This window comes from Alexandromys fortis, unplaced genomic scaffold, assembly GCF_014885135.2.
Source record: "Alexandromys fortis isolate MF-2015 unplaced genomic scaffold, M_Fortis_MF-2015_v1.1 scaffold_156, whole genome shotgun sequence".
Classification (NCBI taxonomy): Eukaryota; Metazoa; Chordata; class Mammalia; order Rodentia; family Cricetidae; genus Alexandromys; species Alexandromys fortis.
This window is the reverse complement of record NW_026068028.1, coordinates 2,075,429-2,101,681: the sequence shown is the minus strand read 5'-3', so window position 1 is coordinate 2,101,681 and position 26,253 is coordinate 2,075,429. Positions and strand designations below refer to the sequence as shown.

The 26,253-nt window shown below is 44.7% G+C and overlaps 1 protein-coding gene across 1 annotated transcript in view; it reads left to right on the top strand.

Moving 5' to 3' along the window:
• Positions 1-26,253, top strand: part of Prkca (protein kinase C alpha) — a 387,467-nt gene that overhangs the window by 246,130 nt on the left and 115,084 nt on the right. The window contains exons 4-5 of the mRNA XM_050164256.1: positions 20,954-21,065; positions 25,186-25,314. Coding sequence (XP_050020213.1) covers positions 20,954-21,065; positions 25,186-25,314 — 241 coding nt within the window. The remainder of the gene's footprint in view (positions 1-20,953; positions 21,066-25,185; positions 25,315-26,253) is intronic.

Genomic DNA, 26,253 nt, shown 5'->3' with positions numbered 1-26,253 from the left:
ACACAGAGGGGGTTCATTCTATAAGTTCTGTTACTCTAGAGCACCCTGACTAATAAAACTAATAAAAAATAAATAAATAAGTTCCTCATTAATAATTCTGATTGGCAGAGCATTAATAAAATCGGCCTGTGAAGCAGCGACGCAGAGCGCATTAGAGCATGTCAGTCTGTCTTTTCCTGATGCAAACTGCGAGGTCCCAGGATCAAAGGCAGCAGATGCTTGGGCAGACGTTTCATCGCGGGGTCTGGTGGGGGCAGGATGATGGACTCGCTTCTCAGAGTGGAAACTCTGGGCGGTTTCGTGTCTTTTGATCTGTCTTCATACGGGCTATTTCCTTCCTGCCTGTAATTCAGTTTTGTGGCGTCCCCCCCTCTCCCAGCTCATTGGCTGAGTTTGAAGCTGGACTTTTTTCTTCAGAGGGCCTTCACCTGTCCGCCCCCAGATGGCTCCTCTTGCTGTCTGACTTACATCAGCGTCGTTGTTATCAAAGCAGGAAGATTACAGGACCATTGAGATCAAACAGAGAGCAAAATATGATGGCGAACCAAGGAACGGCACGGTTTGTCCCTAATGGGCCCTTTGCATCCTTTCTGGTGAATTATGTATGAGCTGGCTGGGAGCTGTCAGCCCAGCTGATCTGCCTCCAGCTATGGAAGCTCAGACCCAAATAAGGAAGGAACTGCCCTGGCTTCCTGGCTGTTGCCACAACAGGGTAGTTGTTTAACCTCAGTTTTTGAGAAACCTTATTGAAGTTGGGCTGGCATTCCATGGAACTGTTTGCTTCCTTTGTAAGCCCCTCCTAACAACCACAGAACATGGAAGTAAAGCATTCCTATGACTGCGGGACCCTCGGAACAGCTTACTGTATGCACAATGTGAGATAATCTCTCATTGTTTTGAGCCAGTGATAAAAGTCTATCAGGTCTTGGAGGAACCATCGGAGTGTGTTCTCAAGAAACTTTCTGGGATCAAACACATTGCTTCATGGTGTTGACCTCAAAACATAACTCTCCCCTCAAAGGGGATTAACAGTATCTTATCCTGGGGCCAAATAGGAATGACCATGGCCCCAAGACAGAGATTTAGATAACCTAAAATTCCATTTCCCAATACAGAAGCAGTTTCATCGTGCTTCTATGGTAATGAAAAAGAGATGTAAAGCAAGACACTTGTAAAAACCTATCAGGTAGGCAGGTAAAAGCAGAGATGGAGTCTCTGCTCTAGGCCCCGGATGCATCCAATGGCATGCGCAGCCTTGTGGTTGGCAAGGGCTAGGTATCTGTCCATTCCATGGGATTTGCCTAATGGTCACGATGATGTCAGCACACACACAGAGGAAGGCAAGACAAGCTATTCCCAGGGCTAAAGCTGTCCCATGATAGTTTGGGTCTGGACTTGTAACATTCCAAGCTCTCCTTCAGCACTGAAGTTCTGGTCGGTTAATCAGCCTGGCAGAAGGTTCAGTGGAACTCTCATTCGCTGTAAACACAAGCAGGATGAGAAGGTAGCACATTTATTTTTAAATGGGAAATAACTTAATGTCTGGACACTCTTACAAGAGTCTTGTAGTGACGTTGAGATCGCCTCTATTAAATAGTCTTTCATTCATGTGCTCATTCATTCATGCATTCCTATGTGTATTTCATTTCTATATATATATTACATGTGTATGTGTGAATATATATATTTATGTATGTATATATATATATATATATACACAAAGATGATCAGGAGCCTATTATTAGGACTTTTTTAAATTGTAGTTTTAAGTTCATGACTTAAAAACTTTAAGACCAGCTGGGTAGTGGTGGCATACACCTTTAATCCCAGCACTCAGGAGACAGAAACAGGTCATCTCTGAGTTTGAGACCAGCCTATTCTACAGATTGAGTTCCAGGACAACCAGGACTACACAGAGAAACCCTGTCTTGAAAAAACAAACAAACAAAAAAATTTACTACCAGGAATAGTTTTGAAGATGCTCCAGGCCCCCCAGAGACAACCAGCAAACATCAAATCACAAGAAAGTGAGGTTCCTTAAACTTCCTTATAGATCCTAATAAAACATTTGGTGACTACAGTGACGTCATGTTCCAAGAGCTACGTCCCTCTGCATGACATGCCTGCATTCTTCATGGTTAGGCCGGGACACAGGCTTTTGCTGAACAGCTAAGAGAAATGCAAGTAAAAAGACTCTGCCCGCCTTCCTCAGATACAAATATGTCTGCCTCTGGCCCTTCCCACTCTTCCTTTTGCCCATCCATCTTTTCATCCATCTACCCATCCACCCATTCACCCATCTTATCATCCATCCATTCATCCATCTTCTTAGTTCTTTTACTCATTCCTGAGATCTTTAGATGAAAATAGGTAAGGCGTGGGTGATCTGTGCAAGCAGAATTTATCTCATTGAATTATTAGCCCCAAATATCACGTGTCCTTTCTTCATGAATGAGAGAAGCTTTCCGATTAGGAAACAAATCTTGTGGTCCTTGAGGTTTACTCTTGTAATTTTAGTCCTTGGAGGACCTCAGGTCAGGAAGTTGTCGGGCAGAAAGGAGGAAGTCTCTGCTTCTTCAGCATCTCCTGAACTGTTGCATTATGGGAGCCAGCACTACTTGCAAAAATTAGCACAGTGGCGTCTCTCCTCACTCTATTCCCTTCATCTGGCCACATAAACTATTCCAAATTGGCCTGTGATCCTGGCAGGCGTCATGGGTTCCGAGTGACTGTAGGACTAGGGAAGCCCCAAAGCCAAGTGTGTAGACAAAGCATCAGACGCTTTTAGCGGCGAGTGCATTCACTAGCTGTCTCTAAGTATGGCTGGTGATTTTTCTTTTCCTTTTTGTCCCTGGTAGGAAGTGACAGTTGGATGCCTGGCACTTTCACACGGCCTATTTTCCCCATGGGAAGTTGTAAAAAAATATCCATTAAGGCTGGTTTGTATATGCAACAGAAGGGCATAATATGCCCCTCAAATGAATATCATTATCTTCATCCACGAAGTGAAAGCCCATGAGGGATGGCAGTGCCCCGCAAACCCCTCAGAGCCTCAGCTCTTGGCAAAGCTCAGATGTGTTGAAACCAATCCCTTCTCTCTCCCCGACTTAGTGTCTCAAGGCAAAATCCTCATTAGCGGATGTTTGAGGAGGTTTATAATTGTCTCTTCTAAGCCTCTGAGAGGGTGAGGAGAAAGGAAACCGGAGGAAAAGCATCATCTGGAGAAAGTCTGGAAGATCGTTCTGTCTGCATTCTCTCCGCTATCGCTAGTGTAGGAGGTTGACTGTGATGTCAGTGTTCGTGAGTCAGTGGTCACGTGAGTCAGTGGTCATGTGAGTCAGTGGTCATGTGGAGTCATATGGAGTCAAAGGTGTCACAAATCTACAAGCACTCATTCTGTAGAGAATGGGCCATTTGGCTTTCAACACGCAGCCGTTCCCCAATGTTCTGTCACCCCGCTACCTGGATAGCAGTAAGAGAAGCCATCCACTCTACTTTGTTCTAACAACGAAAAGCTAACAAGATGGGTAAAATCTACACAACCTCCCTGCTACTCGCTGGGAAACTGTGCCTGGTTTTTGTTTGGTTGGTTGGTTGTTTGGTTTGTCTTTGAGATTATGAAAACTCCACCTCCCTCTTTCATTTGCTACAAAGCTCCATTTAAAAAAAAGAGGAAACAGGGTTGTCTTTGGTCAGAAAATGGCTGCTTCACCTCCCGTCAGGCAGATAAAGGAGGCAAGCGAGCAAGGAAGAGACTGTAACCGGATAGTGTAACTTTTCCACAAGTGCCCAACAGCTTTGCGCTGGGAAACTATGTTTTGTGGCCAACTGAAGCTGTAAGGGAATCCCTGGGAATATATGTCATCAGCTGATGTCACTCCAACAAAAATCAGGATCTGTTCATAAAAGGGAAAACAGAAAGAATGCATTTTGGTGAGCACACAGGTGTTTGCAATAGGAGAGTTAAAAATGGTGTGTGTGTTTGTGTGTGTGTGTGTGTGATCTATGCATGTGTGTGTGCGCACACTTGGAGACCAGTTGTCAATACTGAGTGTCTTCCTTTATCCCATCTTATTTCTTTAAGACAAGGTCCCTTGATGAGCCTGAAGCTCACCATTTGGCTGGAATGGCTGGCCCACCACCATCATGCCCATCTACTGTGTGAAGCTGGATACCATTCTTGTGCAGCAGGCACCTCACCAACAGAGTCACCCTCCAGTCCCAAATGAAGTGACTCTAAGGAGTCAAACTAAGGACATCTTCATGGTCACCGTGTTCCGATGGCTGGCTGTCAGCAGGCCTCAGGAAGTGTGTATGCACTGCTGTCCCTGGGGAGCTGCAATTTCTGCCCCATCCTTTTCTTAATTATTCAGTGCATGTTTGTGCGAGGGAACAGACCTATCTTTCAGCTAACAAAATAGCCTGGAGGCTCGGAACACATCTTATCATGGAACATCTGAAAATAACTCGACTCTGAAGTACCATGATGAAGCTGACCTCTAGCAAAAGGGTAAAAATAAGGCTTTATCCACCATCAGCATGAGTTTAGCCAATTTCAATGACTTTGTTCTAGCGATGTTGGCATCTCTCCTATCAGCTTTAACCACCAAGAGCTGGTCTGCAGAGGAACTGACCATTCCCAGGGGAAGACTGGCCTTGGCCTTCGTGTCCGTGCCAGAAGAAAGCGGCTCCCTGTTGGGATCATTGAGCTGTCCCAGTCAATATATTTTGGAAGATCAGGGACACAACAGAACCAATCCCAGAGAATGGCTGGGTGATTAGTTGTATTAAATTGCATGTTCTTGGGAACACTGTAAAATCTGGAATTCCAGTGTGTCTTTGAGTTTGTCCCTTAGAAACTAATCAACAACACAATTTTAACTATTGAAGCATTTTAAAATGCAGTTCTTTCTTCTCTAGGAACCTGCAAACTGCACTTAATCTCTGTACTAAATGCATTCTTTGCTCCAAATTTACAATTGTAAAACCTATTATAATCAATTAAACCCAACTACCTAGATTACTTAAAATTCACCAGGAGGATTATTTTCTCCACAAAAGAAGTAGAAATCTAGCTGAGCATGGTAGAAGTTTTCTTTGAGAGTTCTATGCATATATACATGATCATATGGATTCCCTATTTCCTGCCTGTAGCTCCCCATGTCTCCTCCAACTCACCCCTCCCAACTTCATGTCATCATCTATTTTTTTTTAATAATCCATTAAGTCCAGTTAGTGTTGCCCATATGTACATGAGGATGGGGGGGGGGCGGGCAGACACTAGGGCAGCAGTTCTCAACCTGTGGGTCACAACCTGCTTGCAAGGTTGAATGATCCTTTCATGATACGGCCTAAGACCACTGGAAAACACAGATATTTGCATCACGGTTCCTAACGGTAGCAAAATCACAGTTATGAAGTAGCAATGGAAATGATTTAGGGTTGGGGGGTCACTACAACACAAGGAACTATATTAAAGGGTCACAGCATTAGGAAAGTGAAAGCCACTGTACTACAGCAATGGGCTCTACCAGTGGCCCACACTACCAAAGAATAATGGTGTCCCCCCCTCCCCAGCAGCCATCAACAACTGCTGTAGCTCTCAGTAGGAGGTGGGACCTAGAGAGCAGCACTGCCCCCATCTATGTCAGAATTTGGCCGTCTTGACTTATTCAGGTTTTGCTGTGAGCTCCTGTGTGCAATGGTCACGTCAAGTCCGGAGGACAGCTCTTCAAAGCACTCCTCCCTCTCGTCTTTTTGCTTTAACGTTCTTTCTGCTTCCTCTTCTGTGATGGGTCCCCGAGCCTTGCTTATGTGTGGGGTTTGCATGAGGGTAATATAGATGTCCCATTTAGGAGTAAACACTACGTCTTTTCATTGGGGTGAACACCAAGTCTCTTCATCTCAGTACTTGGGCCAGTTCAGCATCCCTGCACAGACTTCCTACAGAAAAAAAAGCTTCCTGACCAATGTTGAGAGCAGCCTATGTTCACAGGTGTAAACATAAATATTTAATGGCAGCATGGCCATTATGCAAACTAATAAAAAGCAGGTTCTTCCTGATGGTGGATGACCTCCCAGCCATGGGCTTTTGATCAGAATTATTGTACCAGTCATGAAATTTCCTCCTGTGGAGAAGGCCTCAAATCAAATCAGAAAATGCTTAGTTACCCCCATAACAGCCATGCCACTATTGCATCCATGTACACCCATGCCTGGCAGGTTGGTACTGTATCAAGCAGGGTCCAGCACTGGATAACGATGTTAATATCCCTACTCCTCCGAAAGCCTGTAGAACACTGTCCAGCACTGTAAAAGCTCACTAGAAGGGAGGAGTGTCCCAGTTAGTTCGGGACTGATTTCTCTATGCCCTACAGCCAAAGTGTAGAAGTCAGCACATTTCAAGGACTCAGTGGCCACATATTGTTAGTAGTGACTGCATTAGGGCAGTGCAAATTTTAAAAAAAATACATTTCTGGCCAGGCAGTGGCGCACGCCTTTAATCCCAGCACTCGGGAGGCAGAGGCAGGCGGATCTCTGTGAGTTCGAGGACAGGCTCCAAAGCTACATAGAAACCCTGTCTTGAGAAAACAACAACAAAAGGGAAAAAATTAAAAAAACAAAACAAAAAAACACTATTAGCACTAAGCCCAATCATAAATTTCTCTAATAAACAAACCCTTAATCTTCTATATACCACGAGGAAGACTCCCATGTTGGCACAGACTACCTTCCTGCCTAAATGTTTGTGTGTGAAAAACATGCCTGCACACACATACCAGGTAGATCACCTGTGATCATCATTACATTTGGTTTAACTGGCAAATGTAAGCATGCCTAAGATAATAGAAAAAAACCATTTTGCAGAAAGAGCAGATTGTTTGAATTCCATGTGTCTTGGAGGCTGAAGAAGATCTCAACAGGATTTAGCCTCTAACTCAGGTCATGAGCAGAGCAGTGACAGCAAGGGTCTGTCCCCATTCTGGGGGTGACAAACCTCTAAATGGTTTTGTTTGCATCCCTTGGTGTCGTTCTGTTCCCCTCTAGTGGATTGAAAGGGTATCTGTCATTCTACTCTAACTTGGACACATTTGTAAGAGCAGGAGTTGGACTCTTTGGGTCAGTTAATAATGTCCTTGTCCTTATTTCTGTATCATGACATGCTGCTCCTTGGCACTGGGCGATCTAGCCTTCTGCTTGGGGTCCATTTGAATTGCATGTGGGGAAAGCTAGGGTGTCTGTACTGTGTGTCTCTCTCCCAATGTCACCAGGAGTCTCACTGCCTAAGATGTTCCAAGCATCTACTGTGGGCTCAGCATCTGGCTCAGAGTTGGGCCCATTGATTCACTCAAATGCTCAGTAAATAAATAGACTTCAAATCCCCAGTGTCCACAAAAGCCAGGAGGGTGTAGTTACCTTTCTGTAATCCCAGCACTTGGAAGGTGGAGACAGGGCATCGTCCCAGGGCAAGCTGACCAGATGAGTCAAATCTGTGCACTCCAGAGTCATCGAGATACCCTGCGCTTCAGATTCAGTGAGAGATGCTACCTTAATAAATGAAGGACAGTCTCAAGGAAGAAACCTGATAGCAACCTCTCACTTCCACATGCATACACATGCATGCAAAAAGGGGTGTGTTTTGAAATTCTGATCCTACCACATAGTAGCTAGCTATGCATCCTGGTTGAATAAATTTTCCTAGGCTCTTTTCTTTTGCCTTTAAGATAGAGATAGTCCTTCTTTGACCCTGCGTGAGAATAAGGAAAATAAGGAAATAGTGAAATCCTTCAGAAGTGAGGCCAGACTCTGAATTTACCTGGCCTCATTTCCTACTTGCCCCTGCCCCCCACTTGACTGTGTTGGGATACAAATGAGGGACAGACAATATCCACATGCTTCCAAATCCTTGGCCCCATAGGGGGAGCCATGAGGACTGGGACTGGTTCCAAAGGCTCATAGGTTACCATGCTGTTTTTATTACATTTCTGCCTTCTCTTTAAATGTGGGACTCTTCCTTAGAATTAGAATGGTTAGCAGGGAAAAGATAGAATTTTTAGAATATCCAAGTTAGAGTGTTTCCATCTCCCCAAATAAAAGGAACATTATCCTAAAGGGCAGGTGTGCCAATCTATTTAAAGTCACACCCCTCCTCTCCTTATTATAGGCCCCATGCCAGAGCCTCCTGCTGCAGAGGGGAAAGGGAAGCACAACAGTTAGACACAACCGTCTGATACAGGTGGGAATAAGAGTGTATTCACAGTGATGTTTTCCTAAGTATTTGCTCTACTTTTGAGAAAACTACCACCAACAACAACAACAAAAAGGAATTCCAAATTTGTATTAGGCTTTTTTGCACTCCCCTAAAAAGCTGAACTTTGCATTTTTATAATAGATGAACAAATAGCGCCAGTAGGTTCAGATGTAGGGTTGGGACATCTCAACAAGGACCGCTATTTTTGTCACTGTTTTAGATTGAGGTCTGGAGGCATCACTTAAGATGCATTTAAAGTCACAGTTGGAAGGAAATGCATTAGTGTTGTCTCCTATTGTTTAAGCAAAAGGAGGGAGGATGGAGGCAGGTCAACCTCCCTCCAATGTGTGCCTCTCAGCCACTGGCAGACAGCAGCCAAATGCAAATGCTTGGACAGAAATTGGGGGGGGGGTGTTTAAAGTTAGATGCAGACAGGCATAAACATAAGAATAGTGAACCTGCACTTGGGACGGTGCTTTTCCTGTGTGAGGGTTAGGGTAGAAGGGACTTTGCCTTGTCTTTATCTGTAAACGCTGATCAATGTGATGGCAAGTGCCCAAGAAATTCAGAACAGGCTATAAATACATCTGTGTGGCCCTGGCTCGCCTAGAACTTACTGTATAGACCAGGCTGGTCTGGAACTCAGAGATCTACCAGCCTCTGCCTCCCAAGTGCTGAGATTAAGGTCCTGTGCCACCACACCTGGCTAAAATGTTGTGTTTTTATGGCTTAGGACAACCACCAGTAACTAGCTAATTGTTGAAAGTTTTCCATCCAAAAAGAAGAAGAACCTTTGGTGTTTCTCAATTTCTGCTTTTCAAAAAGGGATGAAAGGTTCCACATAATCATAAGTATAATAAATTATCCAGGGAGATTGAGGCAGGAAAAACACTGGTTTAAGGTCTACCTACAGAGTAGATTCAAGGCCACATGGCGACTTAATGAGACCCTGTCTTAAATTAATAAAAATTAGGCCAGGCATGATGTCACATGCCTGTGCTCCCAGCACTCGGAAGGCAGAGGCAAGAGGATTACTGCATGTTCAAAGCCCACCTGGTCTGTATCGCTAGCCCAAGGCTATTCAGGGCTCCATTCAAGACCCGCCTCAAAAATGACATAATAAAACAAAATGTTAGGTGAAATTTAAAAAAATAAAATGGACTCTGGGGATATAGCCCAGTGTTAGAGCACTCTCCTTGGTACAAGACCATATCCCTAGGGGGGAAAAAAAAAATCTCCTCATGAAGAGTCAGGAACGTGCTAGAGATGGGGCGGAGGAACTGTCTTCTGACAGCAAGAGTGGTCACTTGAGCACACTGGGAAGCCTGGCCTGGAAACCCATGAGCTCACCTATCTCTTGAGCTCACACAGAAGAGGCTTAACCCTCGAGCTTACTCACAGGGCTCAGCACCCATCTGGCTCAAACAAAGCAGCCAGGTTAGAACCAGAGCCTCTTCCCACACGCGGGGAGCTCTCGGATCTAAGAGTTTATGTCTTCATCTCTTTGGCCTGAGATTTCCACTTCTGACTTTTCTCCCAAGGAGCTGCCAGGGTCTGACTATAGATCCTGTTGGTCTTGATGCTTAAAATGTGAATATTTGAAAATTACCTAAATGTGTAGGGGTTGGGGGTTGACTAAATCAGTCAGAGTACATCTGTACACAAAATAGTACCTAATTAGATGGGACGGTGTGTTATAGTGACAGAAACAGCTTTATTGGAACTGTTGGGTTAAGAAAAACCCAGGCCAGTCTACTAAGTATGATTCCTCAGAAATGCTCTACCCACTGTTCTTGTCGCTCATGTTTTTGTTAAATTAAATATACCAAAATGTTAATTTATAGTTTCTCTCAATTTAGCTATGTCTTTGTCAAATTCAGCAAAATTTTATCTGTTTTGCGAAGAATATAGTTTGCCCATATTAAAGAGTATATGACTAAACAATTGAAAATTAGTTTTAAAAATAGAATAATTAATATTTTACCTAAACTGTACCGTTTTTTAAAGGATGGTAAAGCCAAAAATATCAGATGCTACCAAGAAGTGGTATCTCTTGTAGTTAGAAGGAGGTTAGTACTGGGAAAGGAGCCAGACATTTCTAAAGATGGAACCTTGCCCATTTGGACTTTGCAGTCCCAAAAAACCAGGGTTACACCTCTATCTCCTCTGTATGTATCAATCCCAGCTACTGGGGAATCAACCAACACTATTAGCAAGGCATACAAGCAACCTTTGTGCAGCTAGTATTTACATGTGCGACAAAAATAAGCATCAAATCTCAGGAGCGTGACCTTGCTAATACAAAATGTTAGGCTTCAAAACTTGTCCCTGACCATCACTGAATCAGTGGCCAGACGTCTCACACAATGACCTGACTCTGTCTTCTGTAGATTAGCAAAGATGATGGGATCTTAGCGATGGAACCATGAGTAAGTGTATTTCCATTTATCTCTGATTTATTCTCAGATAGTCTTGTAAACATGGCCATACATTTTTAAAGACAAAAGTTGCAGAGGGCTAGCAGGGATCTATGCAGTTAATGCTTCCTGTATTCCTATTTTATTTTATTTTATTTTCAAGTCATAATATCGGAGTCAAATGAATATGTAATTAGAATGGACATTATTTAGTGCTTCTAAAACTGCTATTAAACTTTAATAGTGAACAGAACCATGGTTGTCATGAGTTAGGGGTAGAGAACGCATAACTAGAAGAGAAGAGCACATGGGAATTAGTGATGGACAACCCCGTTTCTTAAGAATACGATGAAGCCTCATGGAACTATGCTCAGAATGAGTGGGATGTGGTCCAAGCGAAGCCTGTCCGTAGCATTACACCAACATCTGCTTCTGGTTCTGTTCCTGCACTAGAGAACATCAGAACAGGGGATCCCTTTAATACTCTCCACTAGCAGTTCTCAACCTGTGGGTCAAAACCCCCTAGGGTCACATATCAGATATTTACATCACAACTCATAGCAGTAGCAAAATTACAGTTATGAAATAGCAATAAAAATAATTATATGGTTGAGGGTCACCACAAAACGAAGAACTGTATTAAAGAGTCGCAGCACTAAGAAGGTTGAGAGCCTCTGCTCTACATGGTTCTTATAACTTACAAATCTAAAGCTATTTTCAAATTTTAAAAAGTTAATGACATTTTAATATGATACTTTCCTAATAAAAATTGCTGTTTTATTGCTTATTATAAGCCTAGGTAACATGATCAACATATTTAACTAAATGGAAAAATAATTATAATTTATAAATAATATTTTTCCTCGGAGGACTCAATATGGAAATATGAGAAAAAAATTAATTTATTTTCTAAATAAAAATCTCCCAGGAACTGCTAGTATCATAGTGTAAGGAAGCAAAGCTGCATTGTGTGATGTTGCATGGCCCCCCTCCCTTTGTTCCCTCACCTGTAAGAGGCCATTCAGTTGCTCTCTGCCAGCTGAGAATGGAAGTTGAGAGTAACCTGCTGAAGTTCTTTGCAGGTAGTGATATTATTCAAAATCTTTGTCGGCCATACTTGGGGAAGAAGTTATATATGCTCTGCTTTGTTGACCTCCAGGTCTGCCATGTGTCTTACCTGGGCCAATCAAATAGGAGAAATGATGGCACCATTTTTAGGTGAGGGATGAAAGAGACTTTGAGTAGTATTGTCCTTTCTCTTTCTCTTCTGCCAGAAGACATGGGTAGAACCCTGCCAGGAGCTGTATCGGGAAGCTCTCAAAGGGGAGAGAGATAAGTGCTGTGTTTATCTAGTAGAACCTAAGGGCAGTTGTTTAAGTGGCATACATTAACAAGAGTCCCACTGGAGTCTTTCCTCCTTGGTGCATGCACTGACACATAGCAGGTACCCAGCAAATTTTAAAGTGAAATAAAGAAGCCTGGCTAGAAAGTATGCTTCTTTTCTGTGTTATTTGGCTTTTTTTCAAGACTGGGTTTCTCTACATAGCCCTGGCTGTCCTGAAACTCACTCTGTAGACCATGCTGGCCTCAAACTCAGAACTCAGAGATCCACCTGCCTCTGCCTCCTGAGGCAAGTACCATCACTGCCCGGCAAGTATGATTATTTACAAGTGATTAGTCCTTAGGTTTTATTTTGTAATTATTTTCACATTTAAAACATACTTTAATATCAGAGTTTATAAACTGTCAATGATTCTTTGGTAATCTGGAGTTTATAGTGTATAGGACATTGACATACATACAATGTCTGAAAATGGTGTGGGCATCCACTATGCAAGCTAGGAAGACGTACGCCATACGATGCCATTTTTTCAAGCATTATTGGGCTGTTTTCTTTTAATGTGTCTGTGGGGTGTGTGCACATGCATGTGGGTGTCTGCAAGGCCAAAAGAGGGTGTCAGATCTGGGACTAGAGTTGCAGATCATTGTGAGATTCCTGGCATGTGCACTGAGAACCGAGCACAGATCCTCTGGGAGAACAGCGAGTGTTCTCCACCTCTGAGCCTGCTCTCGAACGTCGTGACATCCCTTTTCAGAGATACAGACTGTGATGCCAAATGCTCTCCTGGTTATCCCATGTGGGTACCTCCTTGATAGGCTGCTTACGAAACTGCAGGCAGTCTCCACTCGTTATCAGATCTGATAAGTGAGCCTCAGTTTCTCTAAGGAGAAAATGACATCTCGTGAGCCCCATGAAATGTAAACAGATGTATTCCGTGGGACTTCACCGTCATTTGGGATGCAAGGGAAATGTATGGATCCATTTTTTCCCTACGTCTTCTCGGATAATGTCCAAGTGCCTTTTCACTTCCGTCTCTGAACCTGTCTGTCCCTACACTTACTGGAAGCATTTCACTTCCCAATCTAACCACACAAAAGCCGTGTCCTTGTTCTCTGGAGGAAGGGTCGTGTTCACGTCTGGTTTTGACATAAATATCATTCTAGCCCGTTTGACTCTGTGACTTGCTCTTTTCATCAGAAGATAGCTCTTGGTGCTTAGTTCATGTTGTTACAGAAAGGGCTAGCTAATTTGCTTTAACTGTTACATGGTGTTCAATACTTAGGTATATTGCAATTTATTTATAGTTAGTTGCCTTAAAGGGGGAGAATTATCTGGACTTTAAAGACTTGGTGGATTCAGGTTTGATGAAAGCACCTTGCTCAACTGAGCAAAGAATCTTAAGACTCCTACCAATGAAGCTTAGTTTGACAAGTTAGCCCAGCTGTAAGGATGCCTAGTGTTTGGGGCTGGAAAGATGGCTCAGTGGTTAAGAGTACTTGCTGTCCTTGCAGAGGACCTGGGTTCAATTCCCATCAGTTCCCAGCACCCATATGATATGATGGTTCATGACTATCAGTAATTCCAGTTCTGGGAAATCCAATGCCCTCTGATATCCACAGGTACCAGGCATACATCTGGTGCACATACATACATGCAGGCAAAATACTCATAACCATACAGCTAAAACGAATTTTTAAATTTATTTTAAAGATGACTGTTATTCATCCGAATAAAATGTGGCCACTTTGCAAAACCAAAATGAATCCCTGACACCAGACAGAGTTCTTTCCTAAACAGGCAATACCGACAGCAAGAACAGCCTGGTCAATGGCAAAGCCTTGTTTTTTGTTTACTTTTGTTTTGCTTACAACCAAGTCTCATGATTCCAGATGGGTCTCAAATTTGCTATATAGCTAAGGTTGATCTTGAACACCAGGGGGGTCAGCCCTCGAGTGCTGGGGGCAAGAACTTTACCCCTGAGTTATACCCCTAAGCAGCATTGTGTGTTCTAAACTTCCTATGGAGAGGGATCCAGCCTCTGAGAAAGGCTATGGATTGGAGACAGAATGCAATGATTACAAAAGTAACCATGGCTTTGGTGATACCTGCAGCTTTTGTTACAAAACAAATTTTTAATAAGTTTTTGGGTTTTGTTTTGTTTTGTTTTTTGTTTTATCTCATGGAGTTAAAAAAAAGAAAAAAACAACCCAACTTCCTAAGAAATTTCAGATCACAGTAATGATGCCAACTTTACCCTCGGAGCAGTGTGTTTGGTGTTTCTTATGTAGTCAGCATGCGGGTGACATTTAGACCCAAGCCCGGCTTCCAAGCATGATTCATGAGAACGCATCAGATGGTGAGAGCAAGGAATTTTCCTTGGTATTTAGAGGAAGCAGCTTGGAGGAGCTGCACAAGGAAGTCACGCCCCAGAGCTCCACAGGATTAAAAACAGCCTTGCCCAGGAACTCAGAAAGCCTGACCCTGAGGCCTTCAAGGACAGGCAGTTGGGTTCTCTGAGAAACCTCCAGGGCACAGTGGGAGGAATTCAGATATGGGTAGAAAATGCAGGCTGGGATCACACACACGGACCCCAGCCCAGCCGAAAGCTTGTCTTCCTTACTCATCAGATGGCAGGGACATGTGAAATACCTGCTGGCATAGGCCGTCCTCATGTCCATCCTTCACAGCTGCCTGCCTCCTGCAGCTCCTCCAGAGACTTGGCTCTGCCCACGGCTGGATCACTCTCTATCCTTGAAGAGTGAGATTACAAACTCACTATCTTCAGTACAGCCGCAGTGTCCAGCAAGGAAGAATCTAGGAAGTCCAAAGCTCCATCAGCATCAAAATCCGTGGTGTACAGAACTAAGGGCTTGTTTTTTAACCAATTTCCAGAGATGATGATGATGATGATGATGATAAGGAGGGAGTCTTGGAAACATCTTCATAGGGACGTTGAGAAAGCTTTCCAGGGAAAACTGATGGAGTTACTATATTTTAGAACTAAGAAATAAGATACAGGGCTGCTAACAGATGCTTTCAATAGAACTTGCATTTTTTTTTCTCCCATTGCTTGTTTTTTTTTTTTTTTTTTGGAAAGGAATCCAGATTTAGATTTGTGAGTGAGATTTCATTTGTGCCGATGAGAAGCAGTGTACTCGAAGCCTCCTTTTTGAGGCGGTCACCCATCCAGCAGATGTTACAAGCATGTGCCTGGTCTATTAGAACGTAATATCAGGCCTGTGATGCAGGGCAGTGGATTTTATACTCCCTTCCAGCAGAGGCTGCCTCAAGAAGTTAAAAAGAACATTAACACATCTTTCACTAAAGGGAAAGGATGCTAACCTGGTCACAGAGGAGTTTAGTCTTTAACAGATCATCCTTTGTGTGCTGTGACCAAGCTTACCACACCTTACCCATGGGATGGCTTTCCCTAGAACAGCAGTTCTTGGCCTGTGGGTCAAAACCCCTTGAGGAGGGCATCGGATAACTCATTCACTAATATCCTGCACATTGGATATTTACATTATAATTCATAACAGTAGCAAGACTTCAGTTATGCAGTAGCAACGAAAATAAATTTATGGTTGGGGTCACTACAACACAAGGAACCGTGTTAAAGGGGGAATCACAGCATTAGGAAGGTTCAGAACCTCTTCTCTAGACCCCTCCTCTGTTCATGTTTGCCTTCTCACCTTGCCTCCCAGAGAGCTCAGAGATAAAGTTCATATTTAAAACTTAATATTGGTTCTGTCACCGTTACTAATTTAGCAGTGTCTGTTTGGGGTTCTCTTTCCTGTTTGAGACTGGTGTGTGTGTGTGTGTGTGTGTATGTGTCCCAGTCCGTCCTCTGAAAGGAAACAGTGGTCTTTCTGACACCCTTTGTGTCAGTGACAACAGGTAGAATCCGGTGGCTATGGCCAGTGGAAACCATCACCATCAAAGACATAGGTGAGATATATTGGATGCTATGGGCAGCTGAAAGTGCCAGAACTACGGATGTGACAAGAGAGTCCCAAAGCTGCTCAGGACCCAAGGACCTGTGACATTTAGACGGAAGCACACTCAGGCTTCAGCTCCCCCTGTGACTGGTTCCTCTCCACCTGGAAGCCCAGCGATTTTCAATCTCCCTGTGACCCATGCTGGCTGCACACTTGGCTGAGCCCTCAGTCAGCCAGAGACTCAAAATGACTTTGTTCTGGAGAACTGGCCACGGAGGTTGAGGCACAGTGTGTTTCCTTTACTTAGAGAGAAACTTTCCACTCCTACTTTTGGATAGATCTCGGGAGTCACCCTCCCCAACCCTTTCATGTGCGTTCCAGTGATTACGAATCTCACGGACAGGTGGCAGATGTTCCTCGGCTGTTGATCTACCCAAGTTCATGATATTTGCTCAGCAAACAGGCCTGTACTCCCTACCCAGTACACAGTATATTTAATTCATACAGTGTACAATGAAAGTCCTTTTGTTATCATCATGCACAGAAAATCTAGAGCCCCCAGGACGCCTGCAGTCGGCCGGTGGCAAGGCGGCAGTGGCGTCCCGCTCTGCTAACGCGCTGTAGTTATGTAAGCTGTTCTCACTGGGGGAAGCTGGGGGAAGAGCATACGGGAACAGGCTGTACTAGTTTTGCAAATTCTTGTGAGTCTTAAATGATTTCAAAATAAAAAGGGTTTTGTTGGTGTTTTCTTTTTCTAAATATCAAGACAGTATTGAGGAGACCATCTAGTACAGTTGTTCCCAACTTTAATTTTAGCAGCCGCCTCGCCTCCCTCCTTTGCTCTCTTCCTTCTCCACCCTCAGTGGCACGGGCACCTCCTGGCAAGATCAGGGCTCCGTCAAACCTCCGTAAAACTCTAGTCCCCATAATCCAGGATCCAGATGAGGAAACTGAGACCCCGGGAAGGCAAAGGCATTGTCCGCCAGTGGCTGTGGCAGAAATCCAGGCAGCTGGGGGAGTTTCTGCTCCGGCAGCTTTCTGTGAGCATGGTGAGCCCCATTGAAGTAGCAAGGTATTTTCTCCTGTCGGGCCTGGTGAGATTTATCACACTGGGTGAGTTTCCATGCTCCTGCCTCCCTTGTCTGTGCAGGCAATAACATCACCGTGACCTTTAAGCTGGGACTGTGCTTGGGGTAATCTGGACCACCAAACAGTTTCAAATTCACCATATGGGGCAAGAGCCAAGGAACTTCCTGGGAGGACTAGACACAGAGTTCAGGAGGCAGGACTAAGAAACATGCCCTGCTCGCCTCCACCCTGACCTCCAGTGAAGACTGGAATCACCCCGCTCTCCCGATGCATCCATTGCAGCCCATGCCACTCAAGCATTTTAGAGAAACCTTGGACTGCATGAAGTTTACTTCTATAGCTAATACACTGACGGCCTCTTAGGTTTGTCCAGCTCCTATCAGGTTGCAAACCCTTTGCTTATGATCTTACGCTGCTGGAGTTAACAGGAGCACATATGGCCATTATAATTCATAAGCGGGATTCAGGGTCACACACGTACTTCGGGCATGAAGGACCCTGGGACTTGGTGGCTCTCCAGTCACGTACACAAGAAGTGGAAGTGCCGGCTTCCCCTCTTTCTACATCTCCCAGCAGTTCGAACCTGGAGGTACCATATGGGTGTCGGATAAATAAGAAAGTGAGGCCCACTGTCCATGTGGCACGTCAACAAAAATCTGCATGACGGTCAGCTCGGGACAGCTACCCCCGGGCTGACCGCCCTGTGCATCCTCCAGAGAGTTCGGAGTGAGCCGCCACTCCTGATTTACTGGCAGTTGTTGACGCCACGTTTCTGCAGGGGACCTGGCTGCTTTCTTCTTTGCCCTCCACGTTGTAGGACACAACCTTCACTGTCAACACGGGTCCAGCTAATTGGTGCTGATGCTGGCCTGATCCTGCAGCATTCCGCCCCACGCCTCAGACATCAGAGAAACGGATCGGTTGCTCTAATGTCAGAGACTGCTCTTCACTCCAACTTCAGAGCCAATATAGCTAGGGAAAATACTCCCACAAGGACACGAGGTATTTTATGACCCGAAAGGGGCCTTTTGAAGGCCAGATAGCGGGTGGCTTCATAAATATGGCTAATCATGAGCCAGTGACTTGGTAGATAAGGCACTTGCTTCTATGCTTGACGATTGGAGTTTGATCCCTGGAAATCACAGGGTGGAAGGAGAGAACCAACTCCCAGAAGTTGTCCTCTGACCTTCACACAAGCTGACATACACAGGCATGCACGCACGTGCACACACACACACACACACACACACATACACACACACTTACTAATTGATTAATAATTAATTTTACGATAAAATAGTATTTGGTCATTAACACATGTGTTCAGCTGCTGCTGTCAGGCCTTACTACCTATAAAGCAGTGATCAAAGTCTTCTAAACTTGGGATAATCTGCCAGGCTCTGTTAAAGCCCGGAGGAGACCAGAACAAGCGGCCATGTACCTACAATCTCACTACTCAGCAAGCTAACAAAAGGGTCCTGTGTTTGAGGCCAGCCCGTGCTGTTAGAGTGACGTTCTGTATTCAAAAACAATGGGAGGGGAGGAGAAGAAGGGAAGGCCATGATGGGAGCCCCTGCCCGGGGTTTCTGATTATGGTGGTATCTTGGCACTGGATCTGTGATTGCTGTAGCTGATACTCTGCTATGTGAAACCCGTTGCCCTAAAGCTAGGGTGGGGAAACGTTTCTTATGAAAGTTAGGTAGTAAGCACGCTTGGCTTTGCGGTCCCTTCCCTCTTTGCCACAGTATTCAACTCTGCCACTGTAGCCGCAGAAACCATGTCACTGAAGGAGCATGGCTGCATTACAAGAATATTTTGTTTATAAAACAAGTGGTGTATCTGTACCTCTCCCTCGGAACAAAAGGAGGTACAGCTCTAGAAGTTCAAAAGATGACAAGAACCAGCTCCTCATTCTGGGCAGACGTCTGAAAGCTTGCATAGTAAGAATCGGGGTCAGATCCCAGCTCCAACATCTATGGCGTTGCTCTGGGGAGGGGGTCGTCACCATCTCTTTCAAGTGAAGGTAGCAATATTACAACGAGGGACAAGGTGGACCTGCTCACCTTTACCGCATGTAGTGTACACATCTGTGAGTGTTTGTCTTACTGTCCTTTACATTTTTTTTCTGCATGATTAAAACATTCCAGAATTTTCCAACCTATACCTCTAAAAAGTAATCATAACTGTTCGTTTGGGATATGTTTAGCTTGGGTTCTGGGTTCCAAAGCCAAACAAAAGATGACTCTTATAAAACCAAGCTCATCTTTAGAATCTGTTAGACCTATGGTGCCCAGGTGCCTTTGAAAGTCAAAAGCTTAGCATGTCTTCCTTGGTGGCTCTTTGCATGTGAGCAACACTTGCCTCCAGGAGAGCCCAGGCTTTCTGTAACTTCCTGGTAGTCCCATCTCTTATTCTCCCATACTTTGCCCCTTTGGGCTCTCACAGTGTTTCATGAGGGTGGGGCCTTGTATTGCATCGGTTTACAGCTCAAACAGCATGCAAAGATCTTTTTGCTCAGTCCTCTCCTTGAAGGAGCTGGGGACTGAGTTGGTGCTATGAATCTTTAATTCTAACACTGCAGAGTTGAAAAGTACTAAGAAAGGAGGATTGAAAGTTTAAGACCAACCTGGGTTACATTGTGGGGGAGAGGAGGAGGAGGAAAGAAGAAGAGATGGAGAAGGAGGAGGAGGGGGGAGGAGGAGGAGGAAAAGGAGGAGGAGGAAGGAAGGAAGGAAGGAAGGAAGGAAGGAAGGAAGGAAGGAAGGAAGGAAAGAAAGAAAGAAAGAAAGAAAGAAAGAAAGAGAAGAGAGGGAGGGAGGAAGGAAGGAAGGAAGGAAGGAAGGAAGGAAGGAAGGAAGGAAGGAAAGAAAGAACGAAAGAAAGAAAGAAAGAAAGAAAGAAAGAAAGAAAGAAAGAAAGAAGCTAGAACCATCAGCTAGAACTTTCTTCTCTGTCCCGTGCACACTCACCCTGCGCTGAATAGCCTGTTACTAGGTTGCTCTCCTAAGCAATTCACAAAGTTTGGCTTGTTTTGTCCTTTTTATAGACACATAAGTTAGGTGAAACTGACTTCCCAGTGCAGATGAGGCAGGAAGAACAAGCCATTTGTCCAAAGTCATGCTTCTGAGGAGTATGAGAGTCCAGGCCCCTGGCTCACTATGGCATGCTGTGTATAATTCCAGTTTATCTGTCTGTGAGCCAAAGAACAGGAACCTACAAGAACAACTTTCCGGTTGCACCCTCGCCCTCTGTTTAGTCTGCTAAAGAGAGCAATGGGCCTGCAGCTATGCTTGGGGAAGGGCTACCCCAGTGAGTTTCTGGTTTTCTTCTAACCACTGACATTTCCCCCAGACAAATGCAAAGAATCTCTGAAAATAGCACACAGTCAAGAGGTAGGCCCCGGCCATCTCAGGGTGTGTCTGATTCCACAGCCTATTAGGATTCTGGAAGACAAGAGAGTTCCCGAAGGATCCAGATCTCAGGTCACTCATCTCAGCCTCACAAGGACAGCAGGCACTTTGTCTCTTCTGTGCCACAGCCCTGCTAGGCCTTGGGGGACAAGGGGTAGGAATGGTTTGAGGCTCTGAGTGTGCCCCCTTCCAGACCTTGACGATGGTAAGCTTCAAGTGACAGGTTTCAAGGAAACGTTGTCATTGGGTATGTACAAATTATACACTTCTAAATGGGGGAACATGGGTATCTGCTATATTAAAATGTGATATGTTAAAAGACACACACATACACACACACACACACACACACACACACACACACCCTACATAACTCCTCTGACCCTAGGGAACAATACATAGTCTGGAACGAGCCAAACTGTGCAATGAAAATAGGGCATGATCTTGGCTTAACCAAAACTACAGCCCTTTCATACCTAAAATGGATGTTGTTGTTCTCCCTGCAGGACCCCAGGAGCAAGCACAAGTTCAAGATCCACACTTACGGAAGCCCTACCTTCTGTGACCACTGTGGCTCCCTGCTATATGGACTCATCCACCAAGGGATGAAGTGCGACAGTAAGTTCTCCCTTCCAGTAGGTGGCCAGGATCTGCAGCTCCTGCTTGGGTCTGCTCAGTGCCAAGGTTTCAGAAACTCCTCAACAGCAGCTCACTGATAGAGAGAACTGGTACAGATAAAGACCAGGCTCAAAAAATGATCACTTGCTCTCTTCTCTGTGTTCTGGTTTATTAAAACTACTTACTTGTCTAATTATGAGCTTTCCCCCCACAAAGTTATCTAGTTTATAAATGAAGTTAACGGGTACTGCCACTTTTTCGGTGTGTATGTGTCTGTCTGTCTGTCTTTCTGTGTCTGTGTGGTAGAAATCTTTAATCCCTGTAAAATGCAGGCTCGTCAAACCCCACAGAAAACTCCCCACCTCCAGATTCCACATTTGGTTGGCTTCAAAATAAGCTGAGCAACTATAGTCATTATCTTCCTATGTCTCTAATTAGTGGGTGGACTGTGGAAAAATCCAGCAGGCTTCTCCTTAAAACTAAAGCTAAAGTAAAGATGGGAAGCAGGGTAGCTTCCTGCGCTCACTCACCCAGCCTGTGGACAGACTGAGGGATTCTACAGCAGTCTAGTTAGGTCTGACATCACAGAGGTCCACTGACATGGAGGACAGGAGGCCCGTTCCCTTCTCCTCCTCCTCAGTCCTGTGTACATCCTTATCCAACACCAAAAGGCAAGACAAATAACCTCAGAAACCTTCTGTGTTGCTAATTCTCAAATGACGAATTTACCTGTGCTAGATTCTTGAGTAAAAATGTATCCTTCCAGGGCATGAAAAGGCAGCTACTAAGCCTGTATTAATAAGTGTTAGCAAAACACCAGCAGGTTCTCATATATTCCTAAAGACTAGATTGACCACCAAGATTTGCATCCTGCATGGAGTAAACACAGGGTTTTGCATAAGTTGGGATGTGTGAACATTAGGGCCATGGAGAGTCTCTCCGAGCCCAGGGTTTGTTCAGGTTACCCAGCTGTGCAGACTAATGGCCCCATCATCCAGGCCAGCAGCTTCTGTGCTTCAAGAAACCCTCAGATTCCAAACACATCATTTTCATCATCTTCAGTGTTTCTAAAAACGGTAATCCTAAGTACATTTGTAAGTATATTTTTAGCTATTTCAAAACTTGGAGCAGGGCTAGAGAGATGGTCCAGTGGGAGAAGATGCTTGCAATCAAGCCCTGACAACCTGGCGCCAATCTCTGGAATCCACATGATCGAAGGAAAGAACAGATTCCTACAGATTGTCCTCTGACCTGCACATACACACACATACACACACACACACACACTAACACAATTAATAAATGTTAAGAAACATGGAGCAAAAATAGACACTCTCACGTGTTATATACATATCAACCTTGACAGGTTTAGTAAGGCTGAGACGTTTATATTGCCAGCCCCACTCAAGAGGTAGAACTTGCTATTAGATTTCTGCCCCCCCCCTCCCCCATCATATACATTCCATGGAGAAGTTTGCTGCCTGAGGAGGTGTGTTCTTCCATTCTGTTCCCTCCGGCATATTCTCTTCTGGAAGGAGCAAGGATCCTGGGTGCTGTGTCACTTTTACATGAGGCGGAAGCCGATGAATTGCCTGAGCTGGTCTCTGCTGCTGTAACAAAATGTCTGAAATGGGTGCCTTATGAGGAGTAGAGGTCCATTCGTCTCAGAACCCTGGGGGCTGAGATCCAAGGACAGAGAACCAGCAGGGAAAGCTAGACCAGGATGCTACCTGCGACCTCTCTTCTGTTTATAAAGTCATAACGCCACCATGGGACCCTCACAATCACACTCATGACCTCATATAGTATATCTACCTCCCAAAGGCCCCACCTACAATTGCTATTATTATGAATTTGGGGACTGAAATTCCCAGCACACAGACTTTGGGGGAGGCATTTCCACCAGGGCAGACATTAATTAGCCTCCCAAACCACCTGTCCTAGGGTTTTGTGTCTTGAGTTACCCTTGCAGGTCTTCATAATAAATAAACTGTATTGATGGAGGAAGGTCATTGGTTAATTAATAAAGAAACTGCTTGGCCTGATAGGATAGAAAATTAGGTAGACGGAAAAAACAGAACAGAATGCTGGGAGAAAGAAAGCCGAGTCAGGCAGTCGCCATGATTCTCCCACCCGACACAGACGCAGGTTAAGATCTTCCCTGGTAAGCCACCTCATGGTGCTACACACATTATTAGAAATGGGTTAAAGCAAGATGTGAGAGTTAGCCCGTAAGAGGCTAAAACTAATGGGCCAAGAAGTGTTTAAAAGAATACAGTTTCCATGTAATTTTTTCGGGTAAAGCTAGCCCTGGAGGTGGCTGAGCACCAGGAATGCAGCCCACCGCTCCTTCAACACTGTATAAATCTGAATTTAGTAAATACATTTTTGACAATAACCTCAGGGTTTTACATATTAGGATTCAGCTTTAGATTTCATTTGAAAAACATGGACTCTGTCACTAAAACTGACCCAAGCCATTGTTTTTGTTGTTTGTTTTGTTTGTTTGTTTGTTTTTTTCTTGGACTTTGGGGCATCCAGGGTCTCTTCGGGAAGGAGGAGAATGAACTAATGGCATCATGAGCCCAACCTACCTCAGCAGAGATGTAACCATTCCTAAGCACACTCCTGCCTGTTGTCTGACTGGCGTCTGTGCACAGTTCCACTAGGTGGGGGAACAGCTAGCCACCATGTGTCAGCCAGCCATTTAATCTGTAGGGTGAGAAATGGGATCAGAGCGTGCAAAGGAGCTTCCCGAGGCAGAGAAGCCAGTTCGGGTAGAGCCAAAACCAGAGCACAGCCCCAGAGTTTGTTCACCCCACACACACACCCTCCTGGTTACCCATATTCTTCCCGAGGCCCTAAATTTCATTTATCATCTCTAAATTTCATCTTGTGCCCAGGAACCTGAAGATGGCTAGGGCTTAGTTAACCCAAGGGACACAACTAACACAGCTTCCCAAGGGTCTTCTTGGCTAAGCGAGAGCTTTGTGAACAGAAGTCTAAGGGACTCCACCTCTGTGAAGCCACTGCTTGCTCTTGTGTTGTTGTGTCATTATCCAGTTTTCAGTATTTAACTGTGGCAAATATTTATGACTTTTTTTAAAAAACGAGAGGGGGAAAGGAGAGGAAGAGAGGGAGGGAAGGAGGGAGGGAGGGAGGGAGAGAGAGAGAGAAAAAGAGAGAGAGAGAGAGAGAGAGAGAGAGAGAGAGAGAGAGAGAGAGAGATTGCCATGTTGGGATTACGCACGGAGAAGGAAAGGGATAGTGAGGCCCTGCCTTGAAGATTGCAGGTTAAGCCTGTTAACATCCCAGGGAGAGTGGGTGAGGTTTCCAGGAAGCCCAAGGTACCAGGAGGGCGGGGCCGGCACACCTACACAGCCCTGCGTTTGTAGTCAACCCTGGGGTTCCTTCTCAGGGTTTCTTTGGTTCACAGAAATAAGACTGATCTTTTTATATCCTCCTCCTGTCTCGCCTACATAATGTCAGCGTAAGGAATGGCTTATGCCAGGCATGTATTTGTTTTATTTGGATTAATATTTAAATATTTGAAGACAGGTTTAAAATATCAAACATAAGTTCCTTTTTTTTTTTTAAGGCAACATACCTACACCTTCTCAAAAATACCAAGTTACTTGAGGAAAAGAAGTGTTTGGGGGATTCCCTGTGCTCAGCCCACAGATCGCTACTTTCTTGTGGCCATCTCAGAAAGGCAGAAGGAATTCTTTGACAAAAAATGTAGAAAGTATTCTCTGTTATAAGTTTGTGTGTTGTATACCTGTGTGTATATAAACTATTAAGTAGTTAGTCTGGTCTCTGTACACATCACCTGTATAGATTTCGCTAACTAATTTGAAACGGTCGCAGAAGAGCAACTTGGGTTCTTTTGCTGTGGTAAAGACTGAATAAATCTGAGATGGATATTTTAGGGGTGTCATCACTCACAAGAGGAAGCCTGTGCAGGAAGGGACATCTGCTAACTGTTCGTATCACCAGAAACATTATAGCAAGGTATCACCTTAGGGGCAAATCATTCCCACTTCTGCTCAGACACCAAAACATGGAGGCAGTGATGTGAGCCCAGATGGCCAGCGTGACCCTTTGCTTTCTTGATTCACAGCCTGCGACATGAATGTTCACAAGCAGTGCGTGATCAACGTCCCCAGCCTCTGCGGAATGGATCACACAGAGAAGAGGGGGCGGATTTATCTGAAGGCCGAGGTCACCGATGAAAAGCTCCACGTCACGGGTAAGGCATCATCCAGGAGAATGGCTGCTGGGCAAGGGTCAAGGTGATGGCAAAACAGGTGAATCTAAGCTCTCCGGGCATTTACCACTAATTAATAATATGTCCTATGAGAATGCTCTGCACACAAGGATTTCCAAATACTCAAATGCCGTGAGAAGTCTAAACCAACCTGCAGACTTCGGTGTTCTGACGGCACGGTCACCATTTTCTTCCTGCCATGCCTGGGACAGGGCAACCAACTGGTCAAACTGCTATTGGTAAGACCAGAAGTGAGCCAGGAAAGACAGATAGGTGGAGGATCTAGATGCTCGGAGGCCTTGGGCTGTTATGACCTGAAAAACCCCTCTCAGAAATAGTGCAGCCACTCAATGTCTCGCATGTGCTTCCTCTGTGTCGGGTATGACGTCAGAAACATCATGTGTGATATTTACTTCTCTCTACACTTGATTCTTAGCCTCATTTTCCAGACAAGGAGCAGGGGTTGGAGAGCTTGCGGCATTGCAGAATTAGTAAGTGGGAAACCAGAAAAGAACCATCTGCCTCTAAACCCTCAGGCTCTAATTGTCATATACATCCTCAACCAATGGCCCAGCCATGGTGTGGAGTTCCTATCCACAGACTGTAACACTCCTTCCTGTATCTGTATGACTCCTGCCATAGTCTGAATTTCCTTCTGGTTTTTCCAGACCCACTTTGGTACACACTCAACAAAACTATCCCGATATCTTGGTGACCTATGACCTATCGGTGTCTTCAACATGTCCCAGCCTCTCTATGCTATCCTGGGGACTTAATCAGGGCCTTGTGTTTGTTAGTCAAGTGATTTCCACTAAGCTAAAGCCCAGCCCTCCATGTCAGCTTATGATTTAACTCTCAGAGAACAGTCTGTGCACTTGCTCTTGGGGCTCCCTGGTAGAGTGACCATAAGCTTGTTCATTT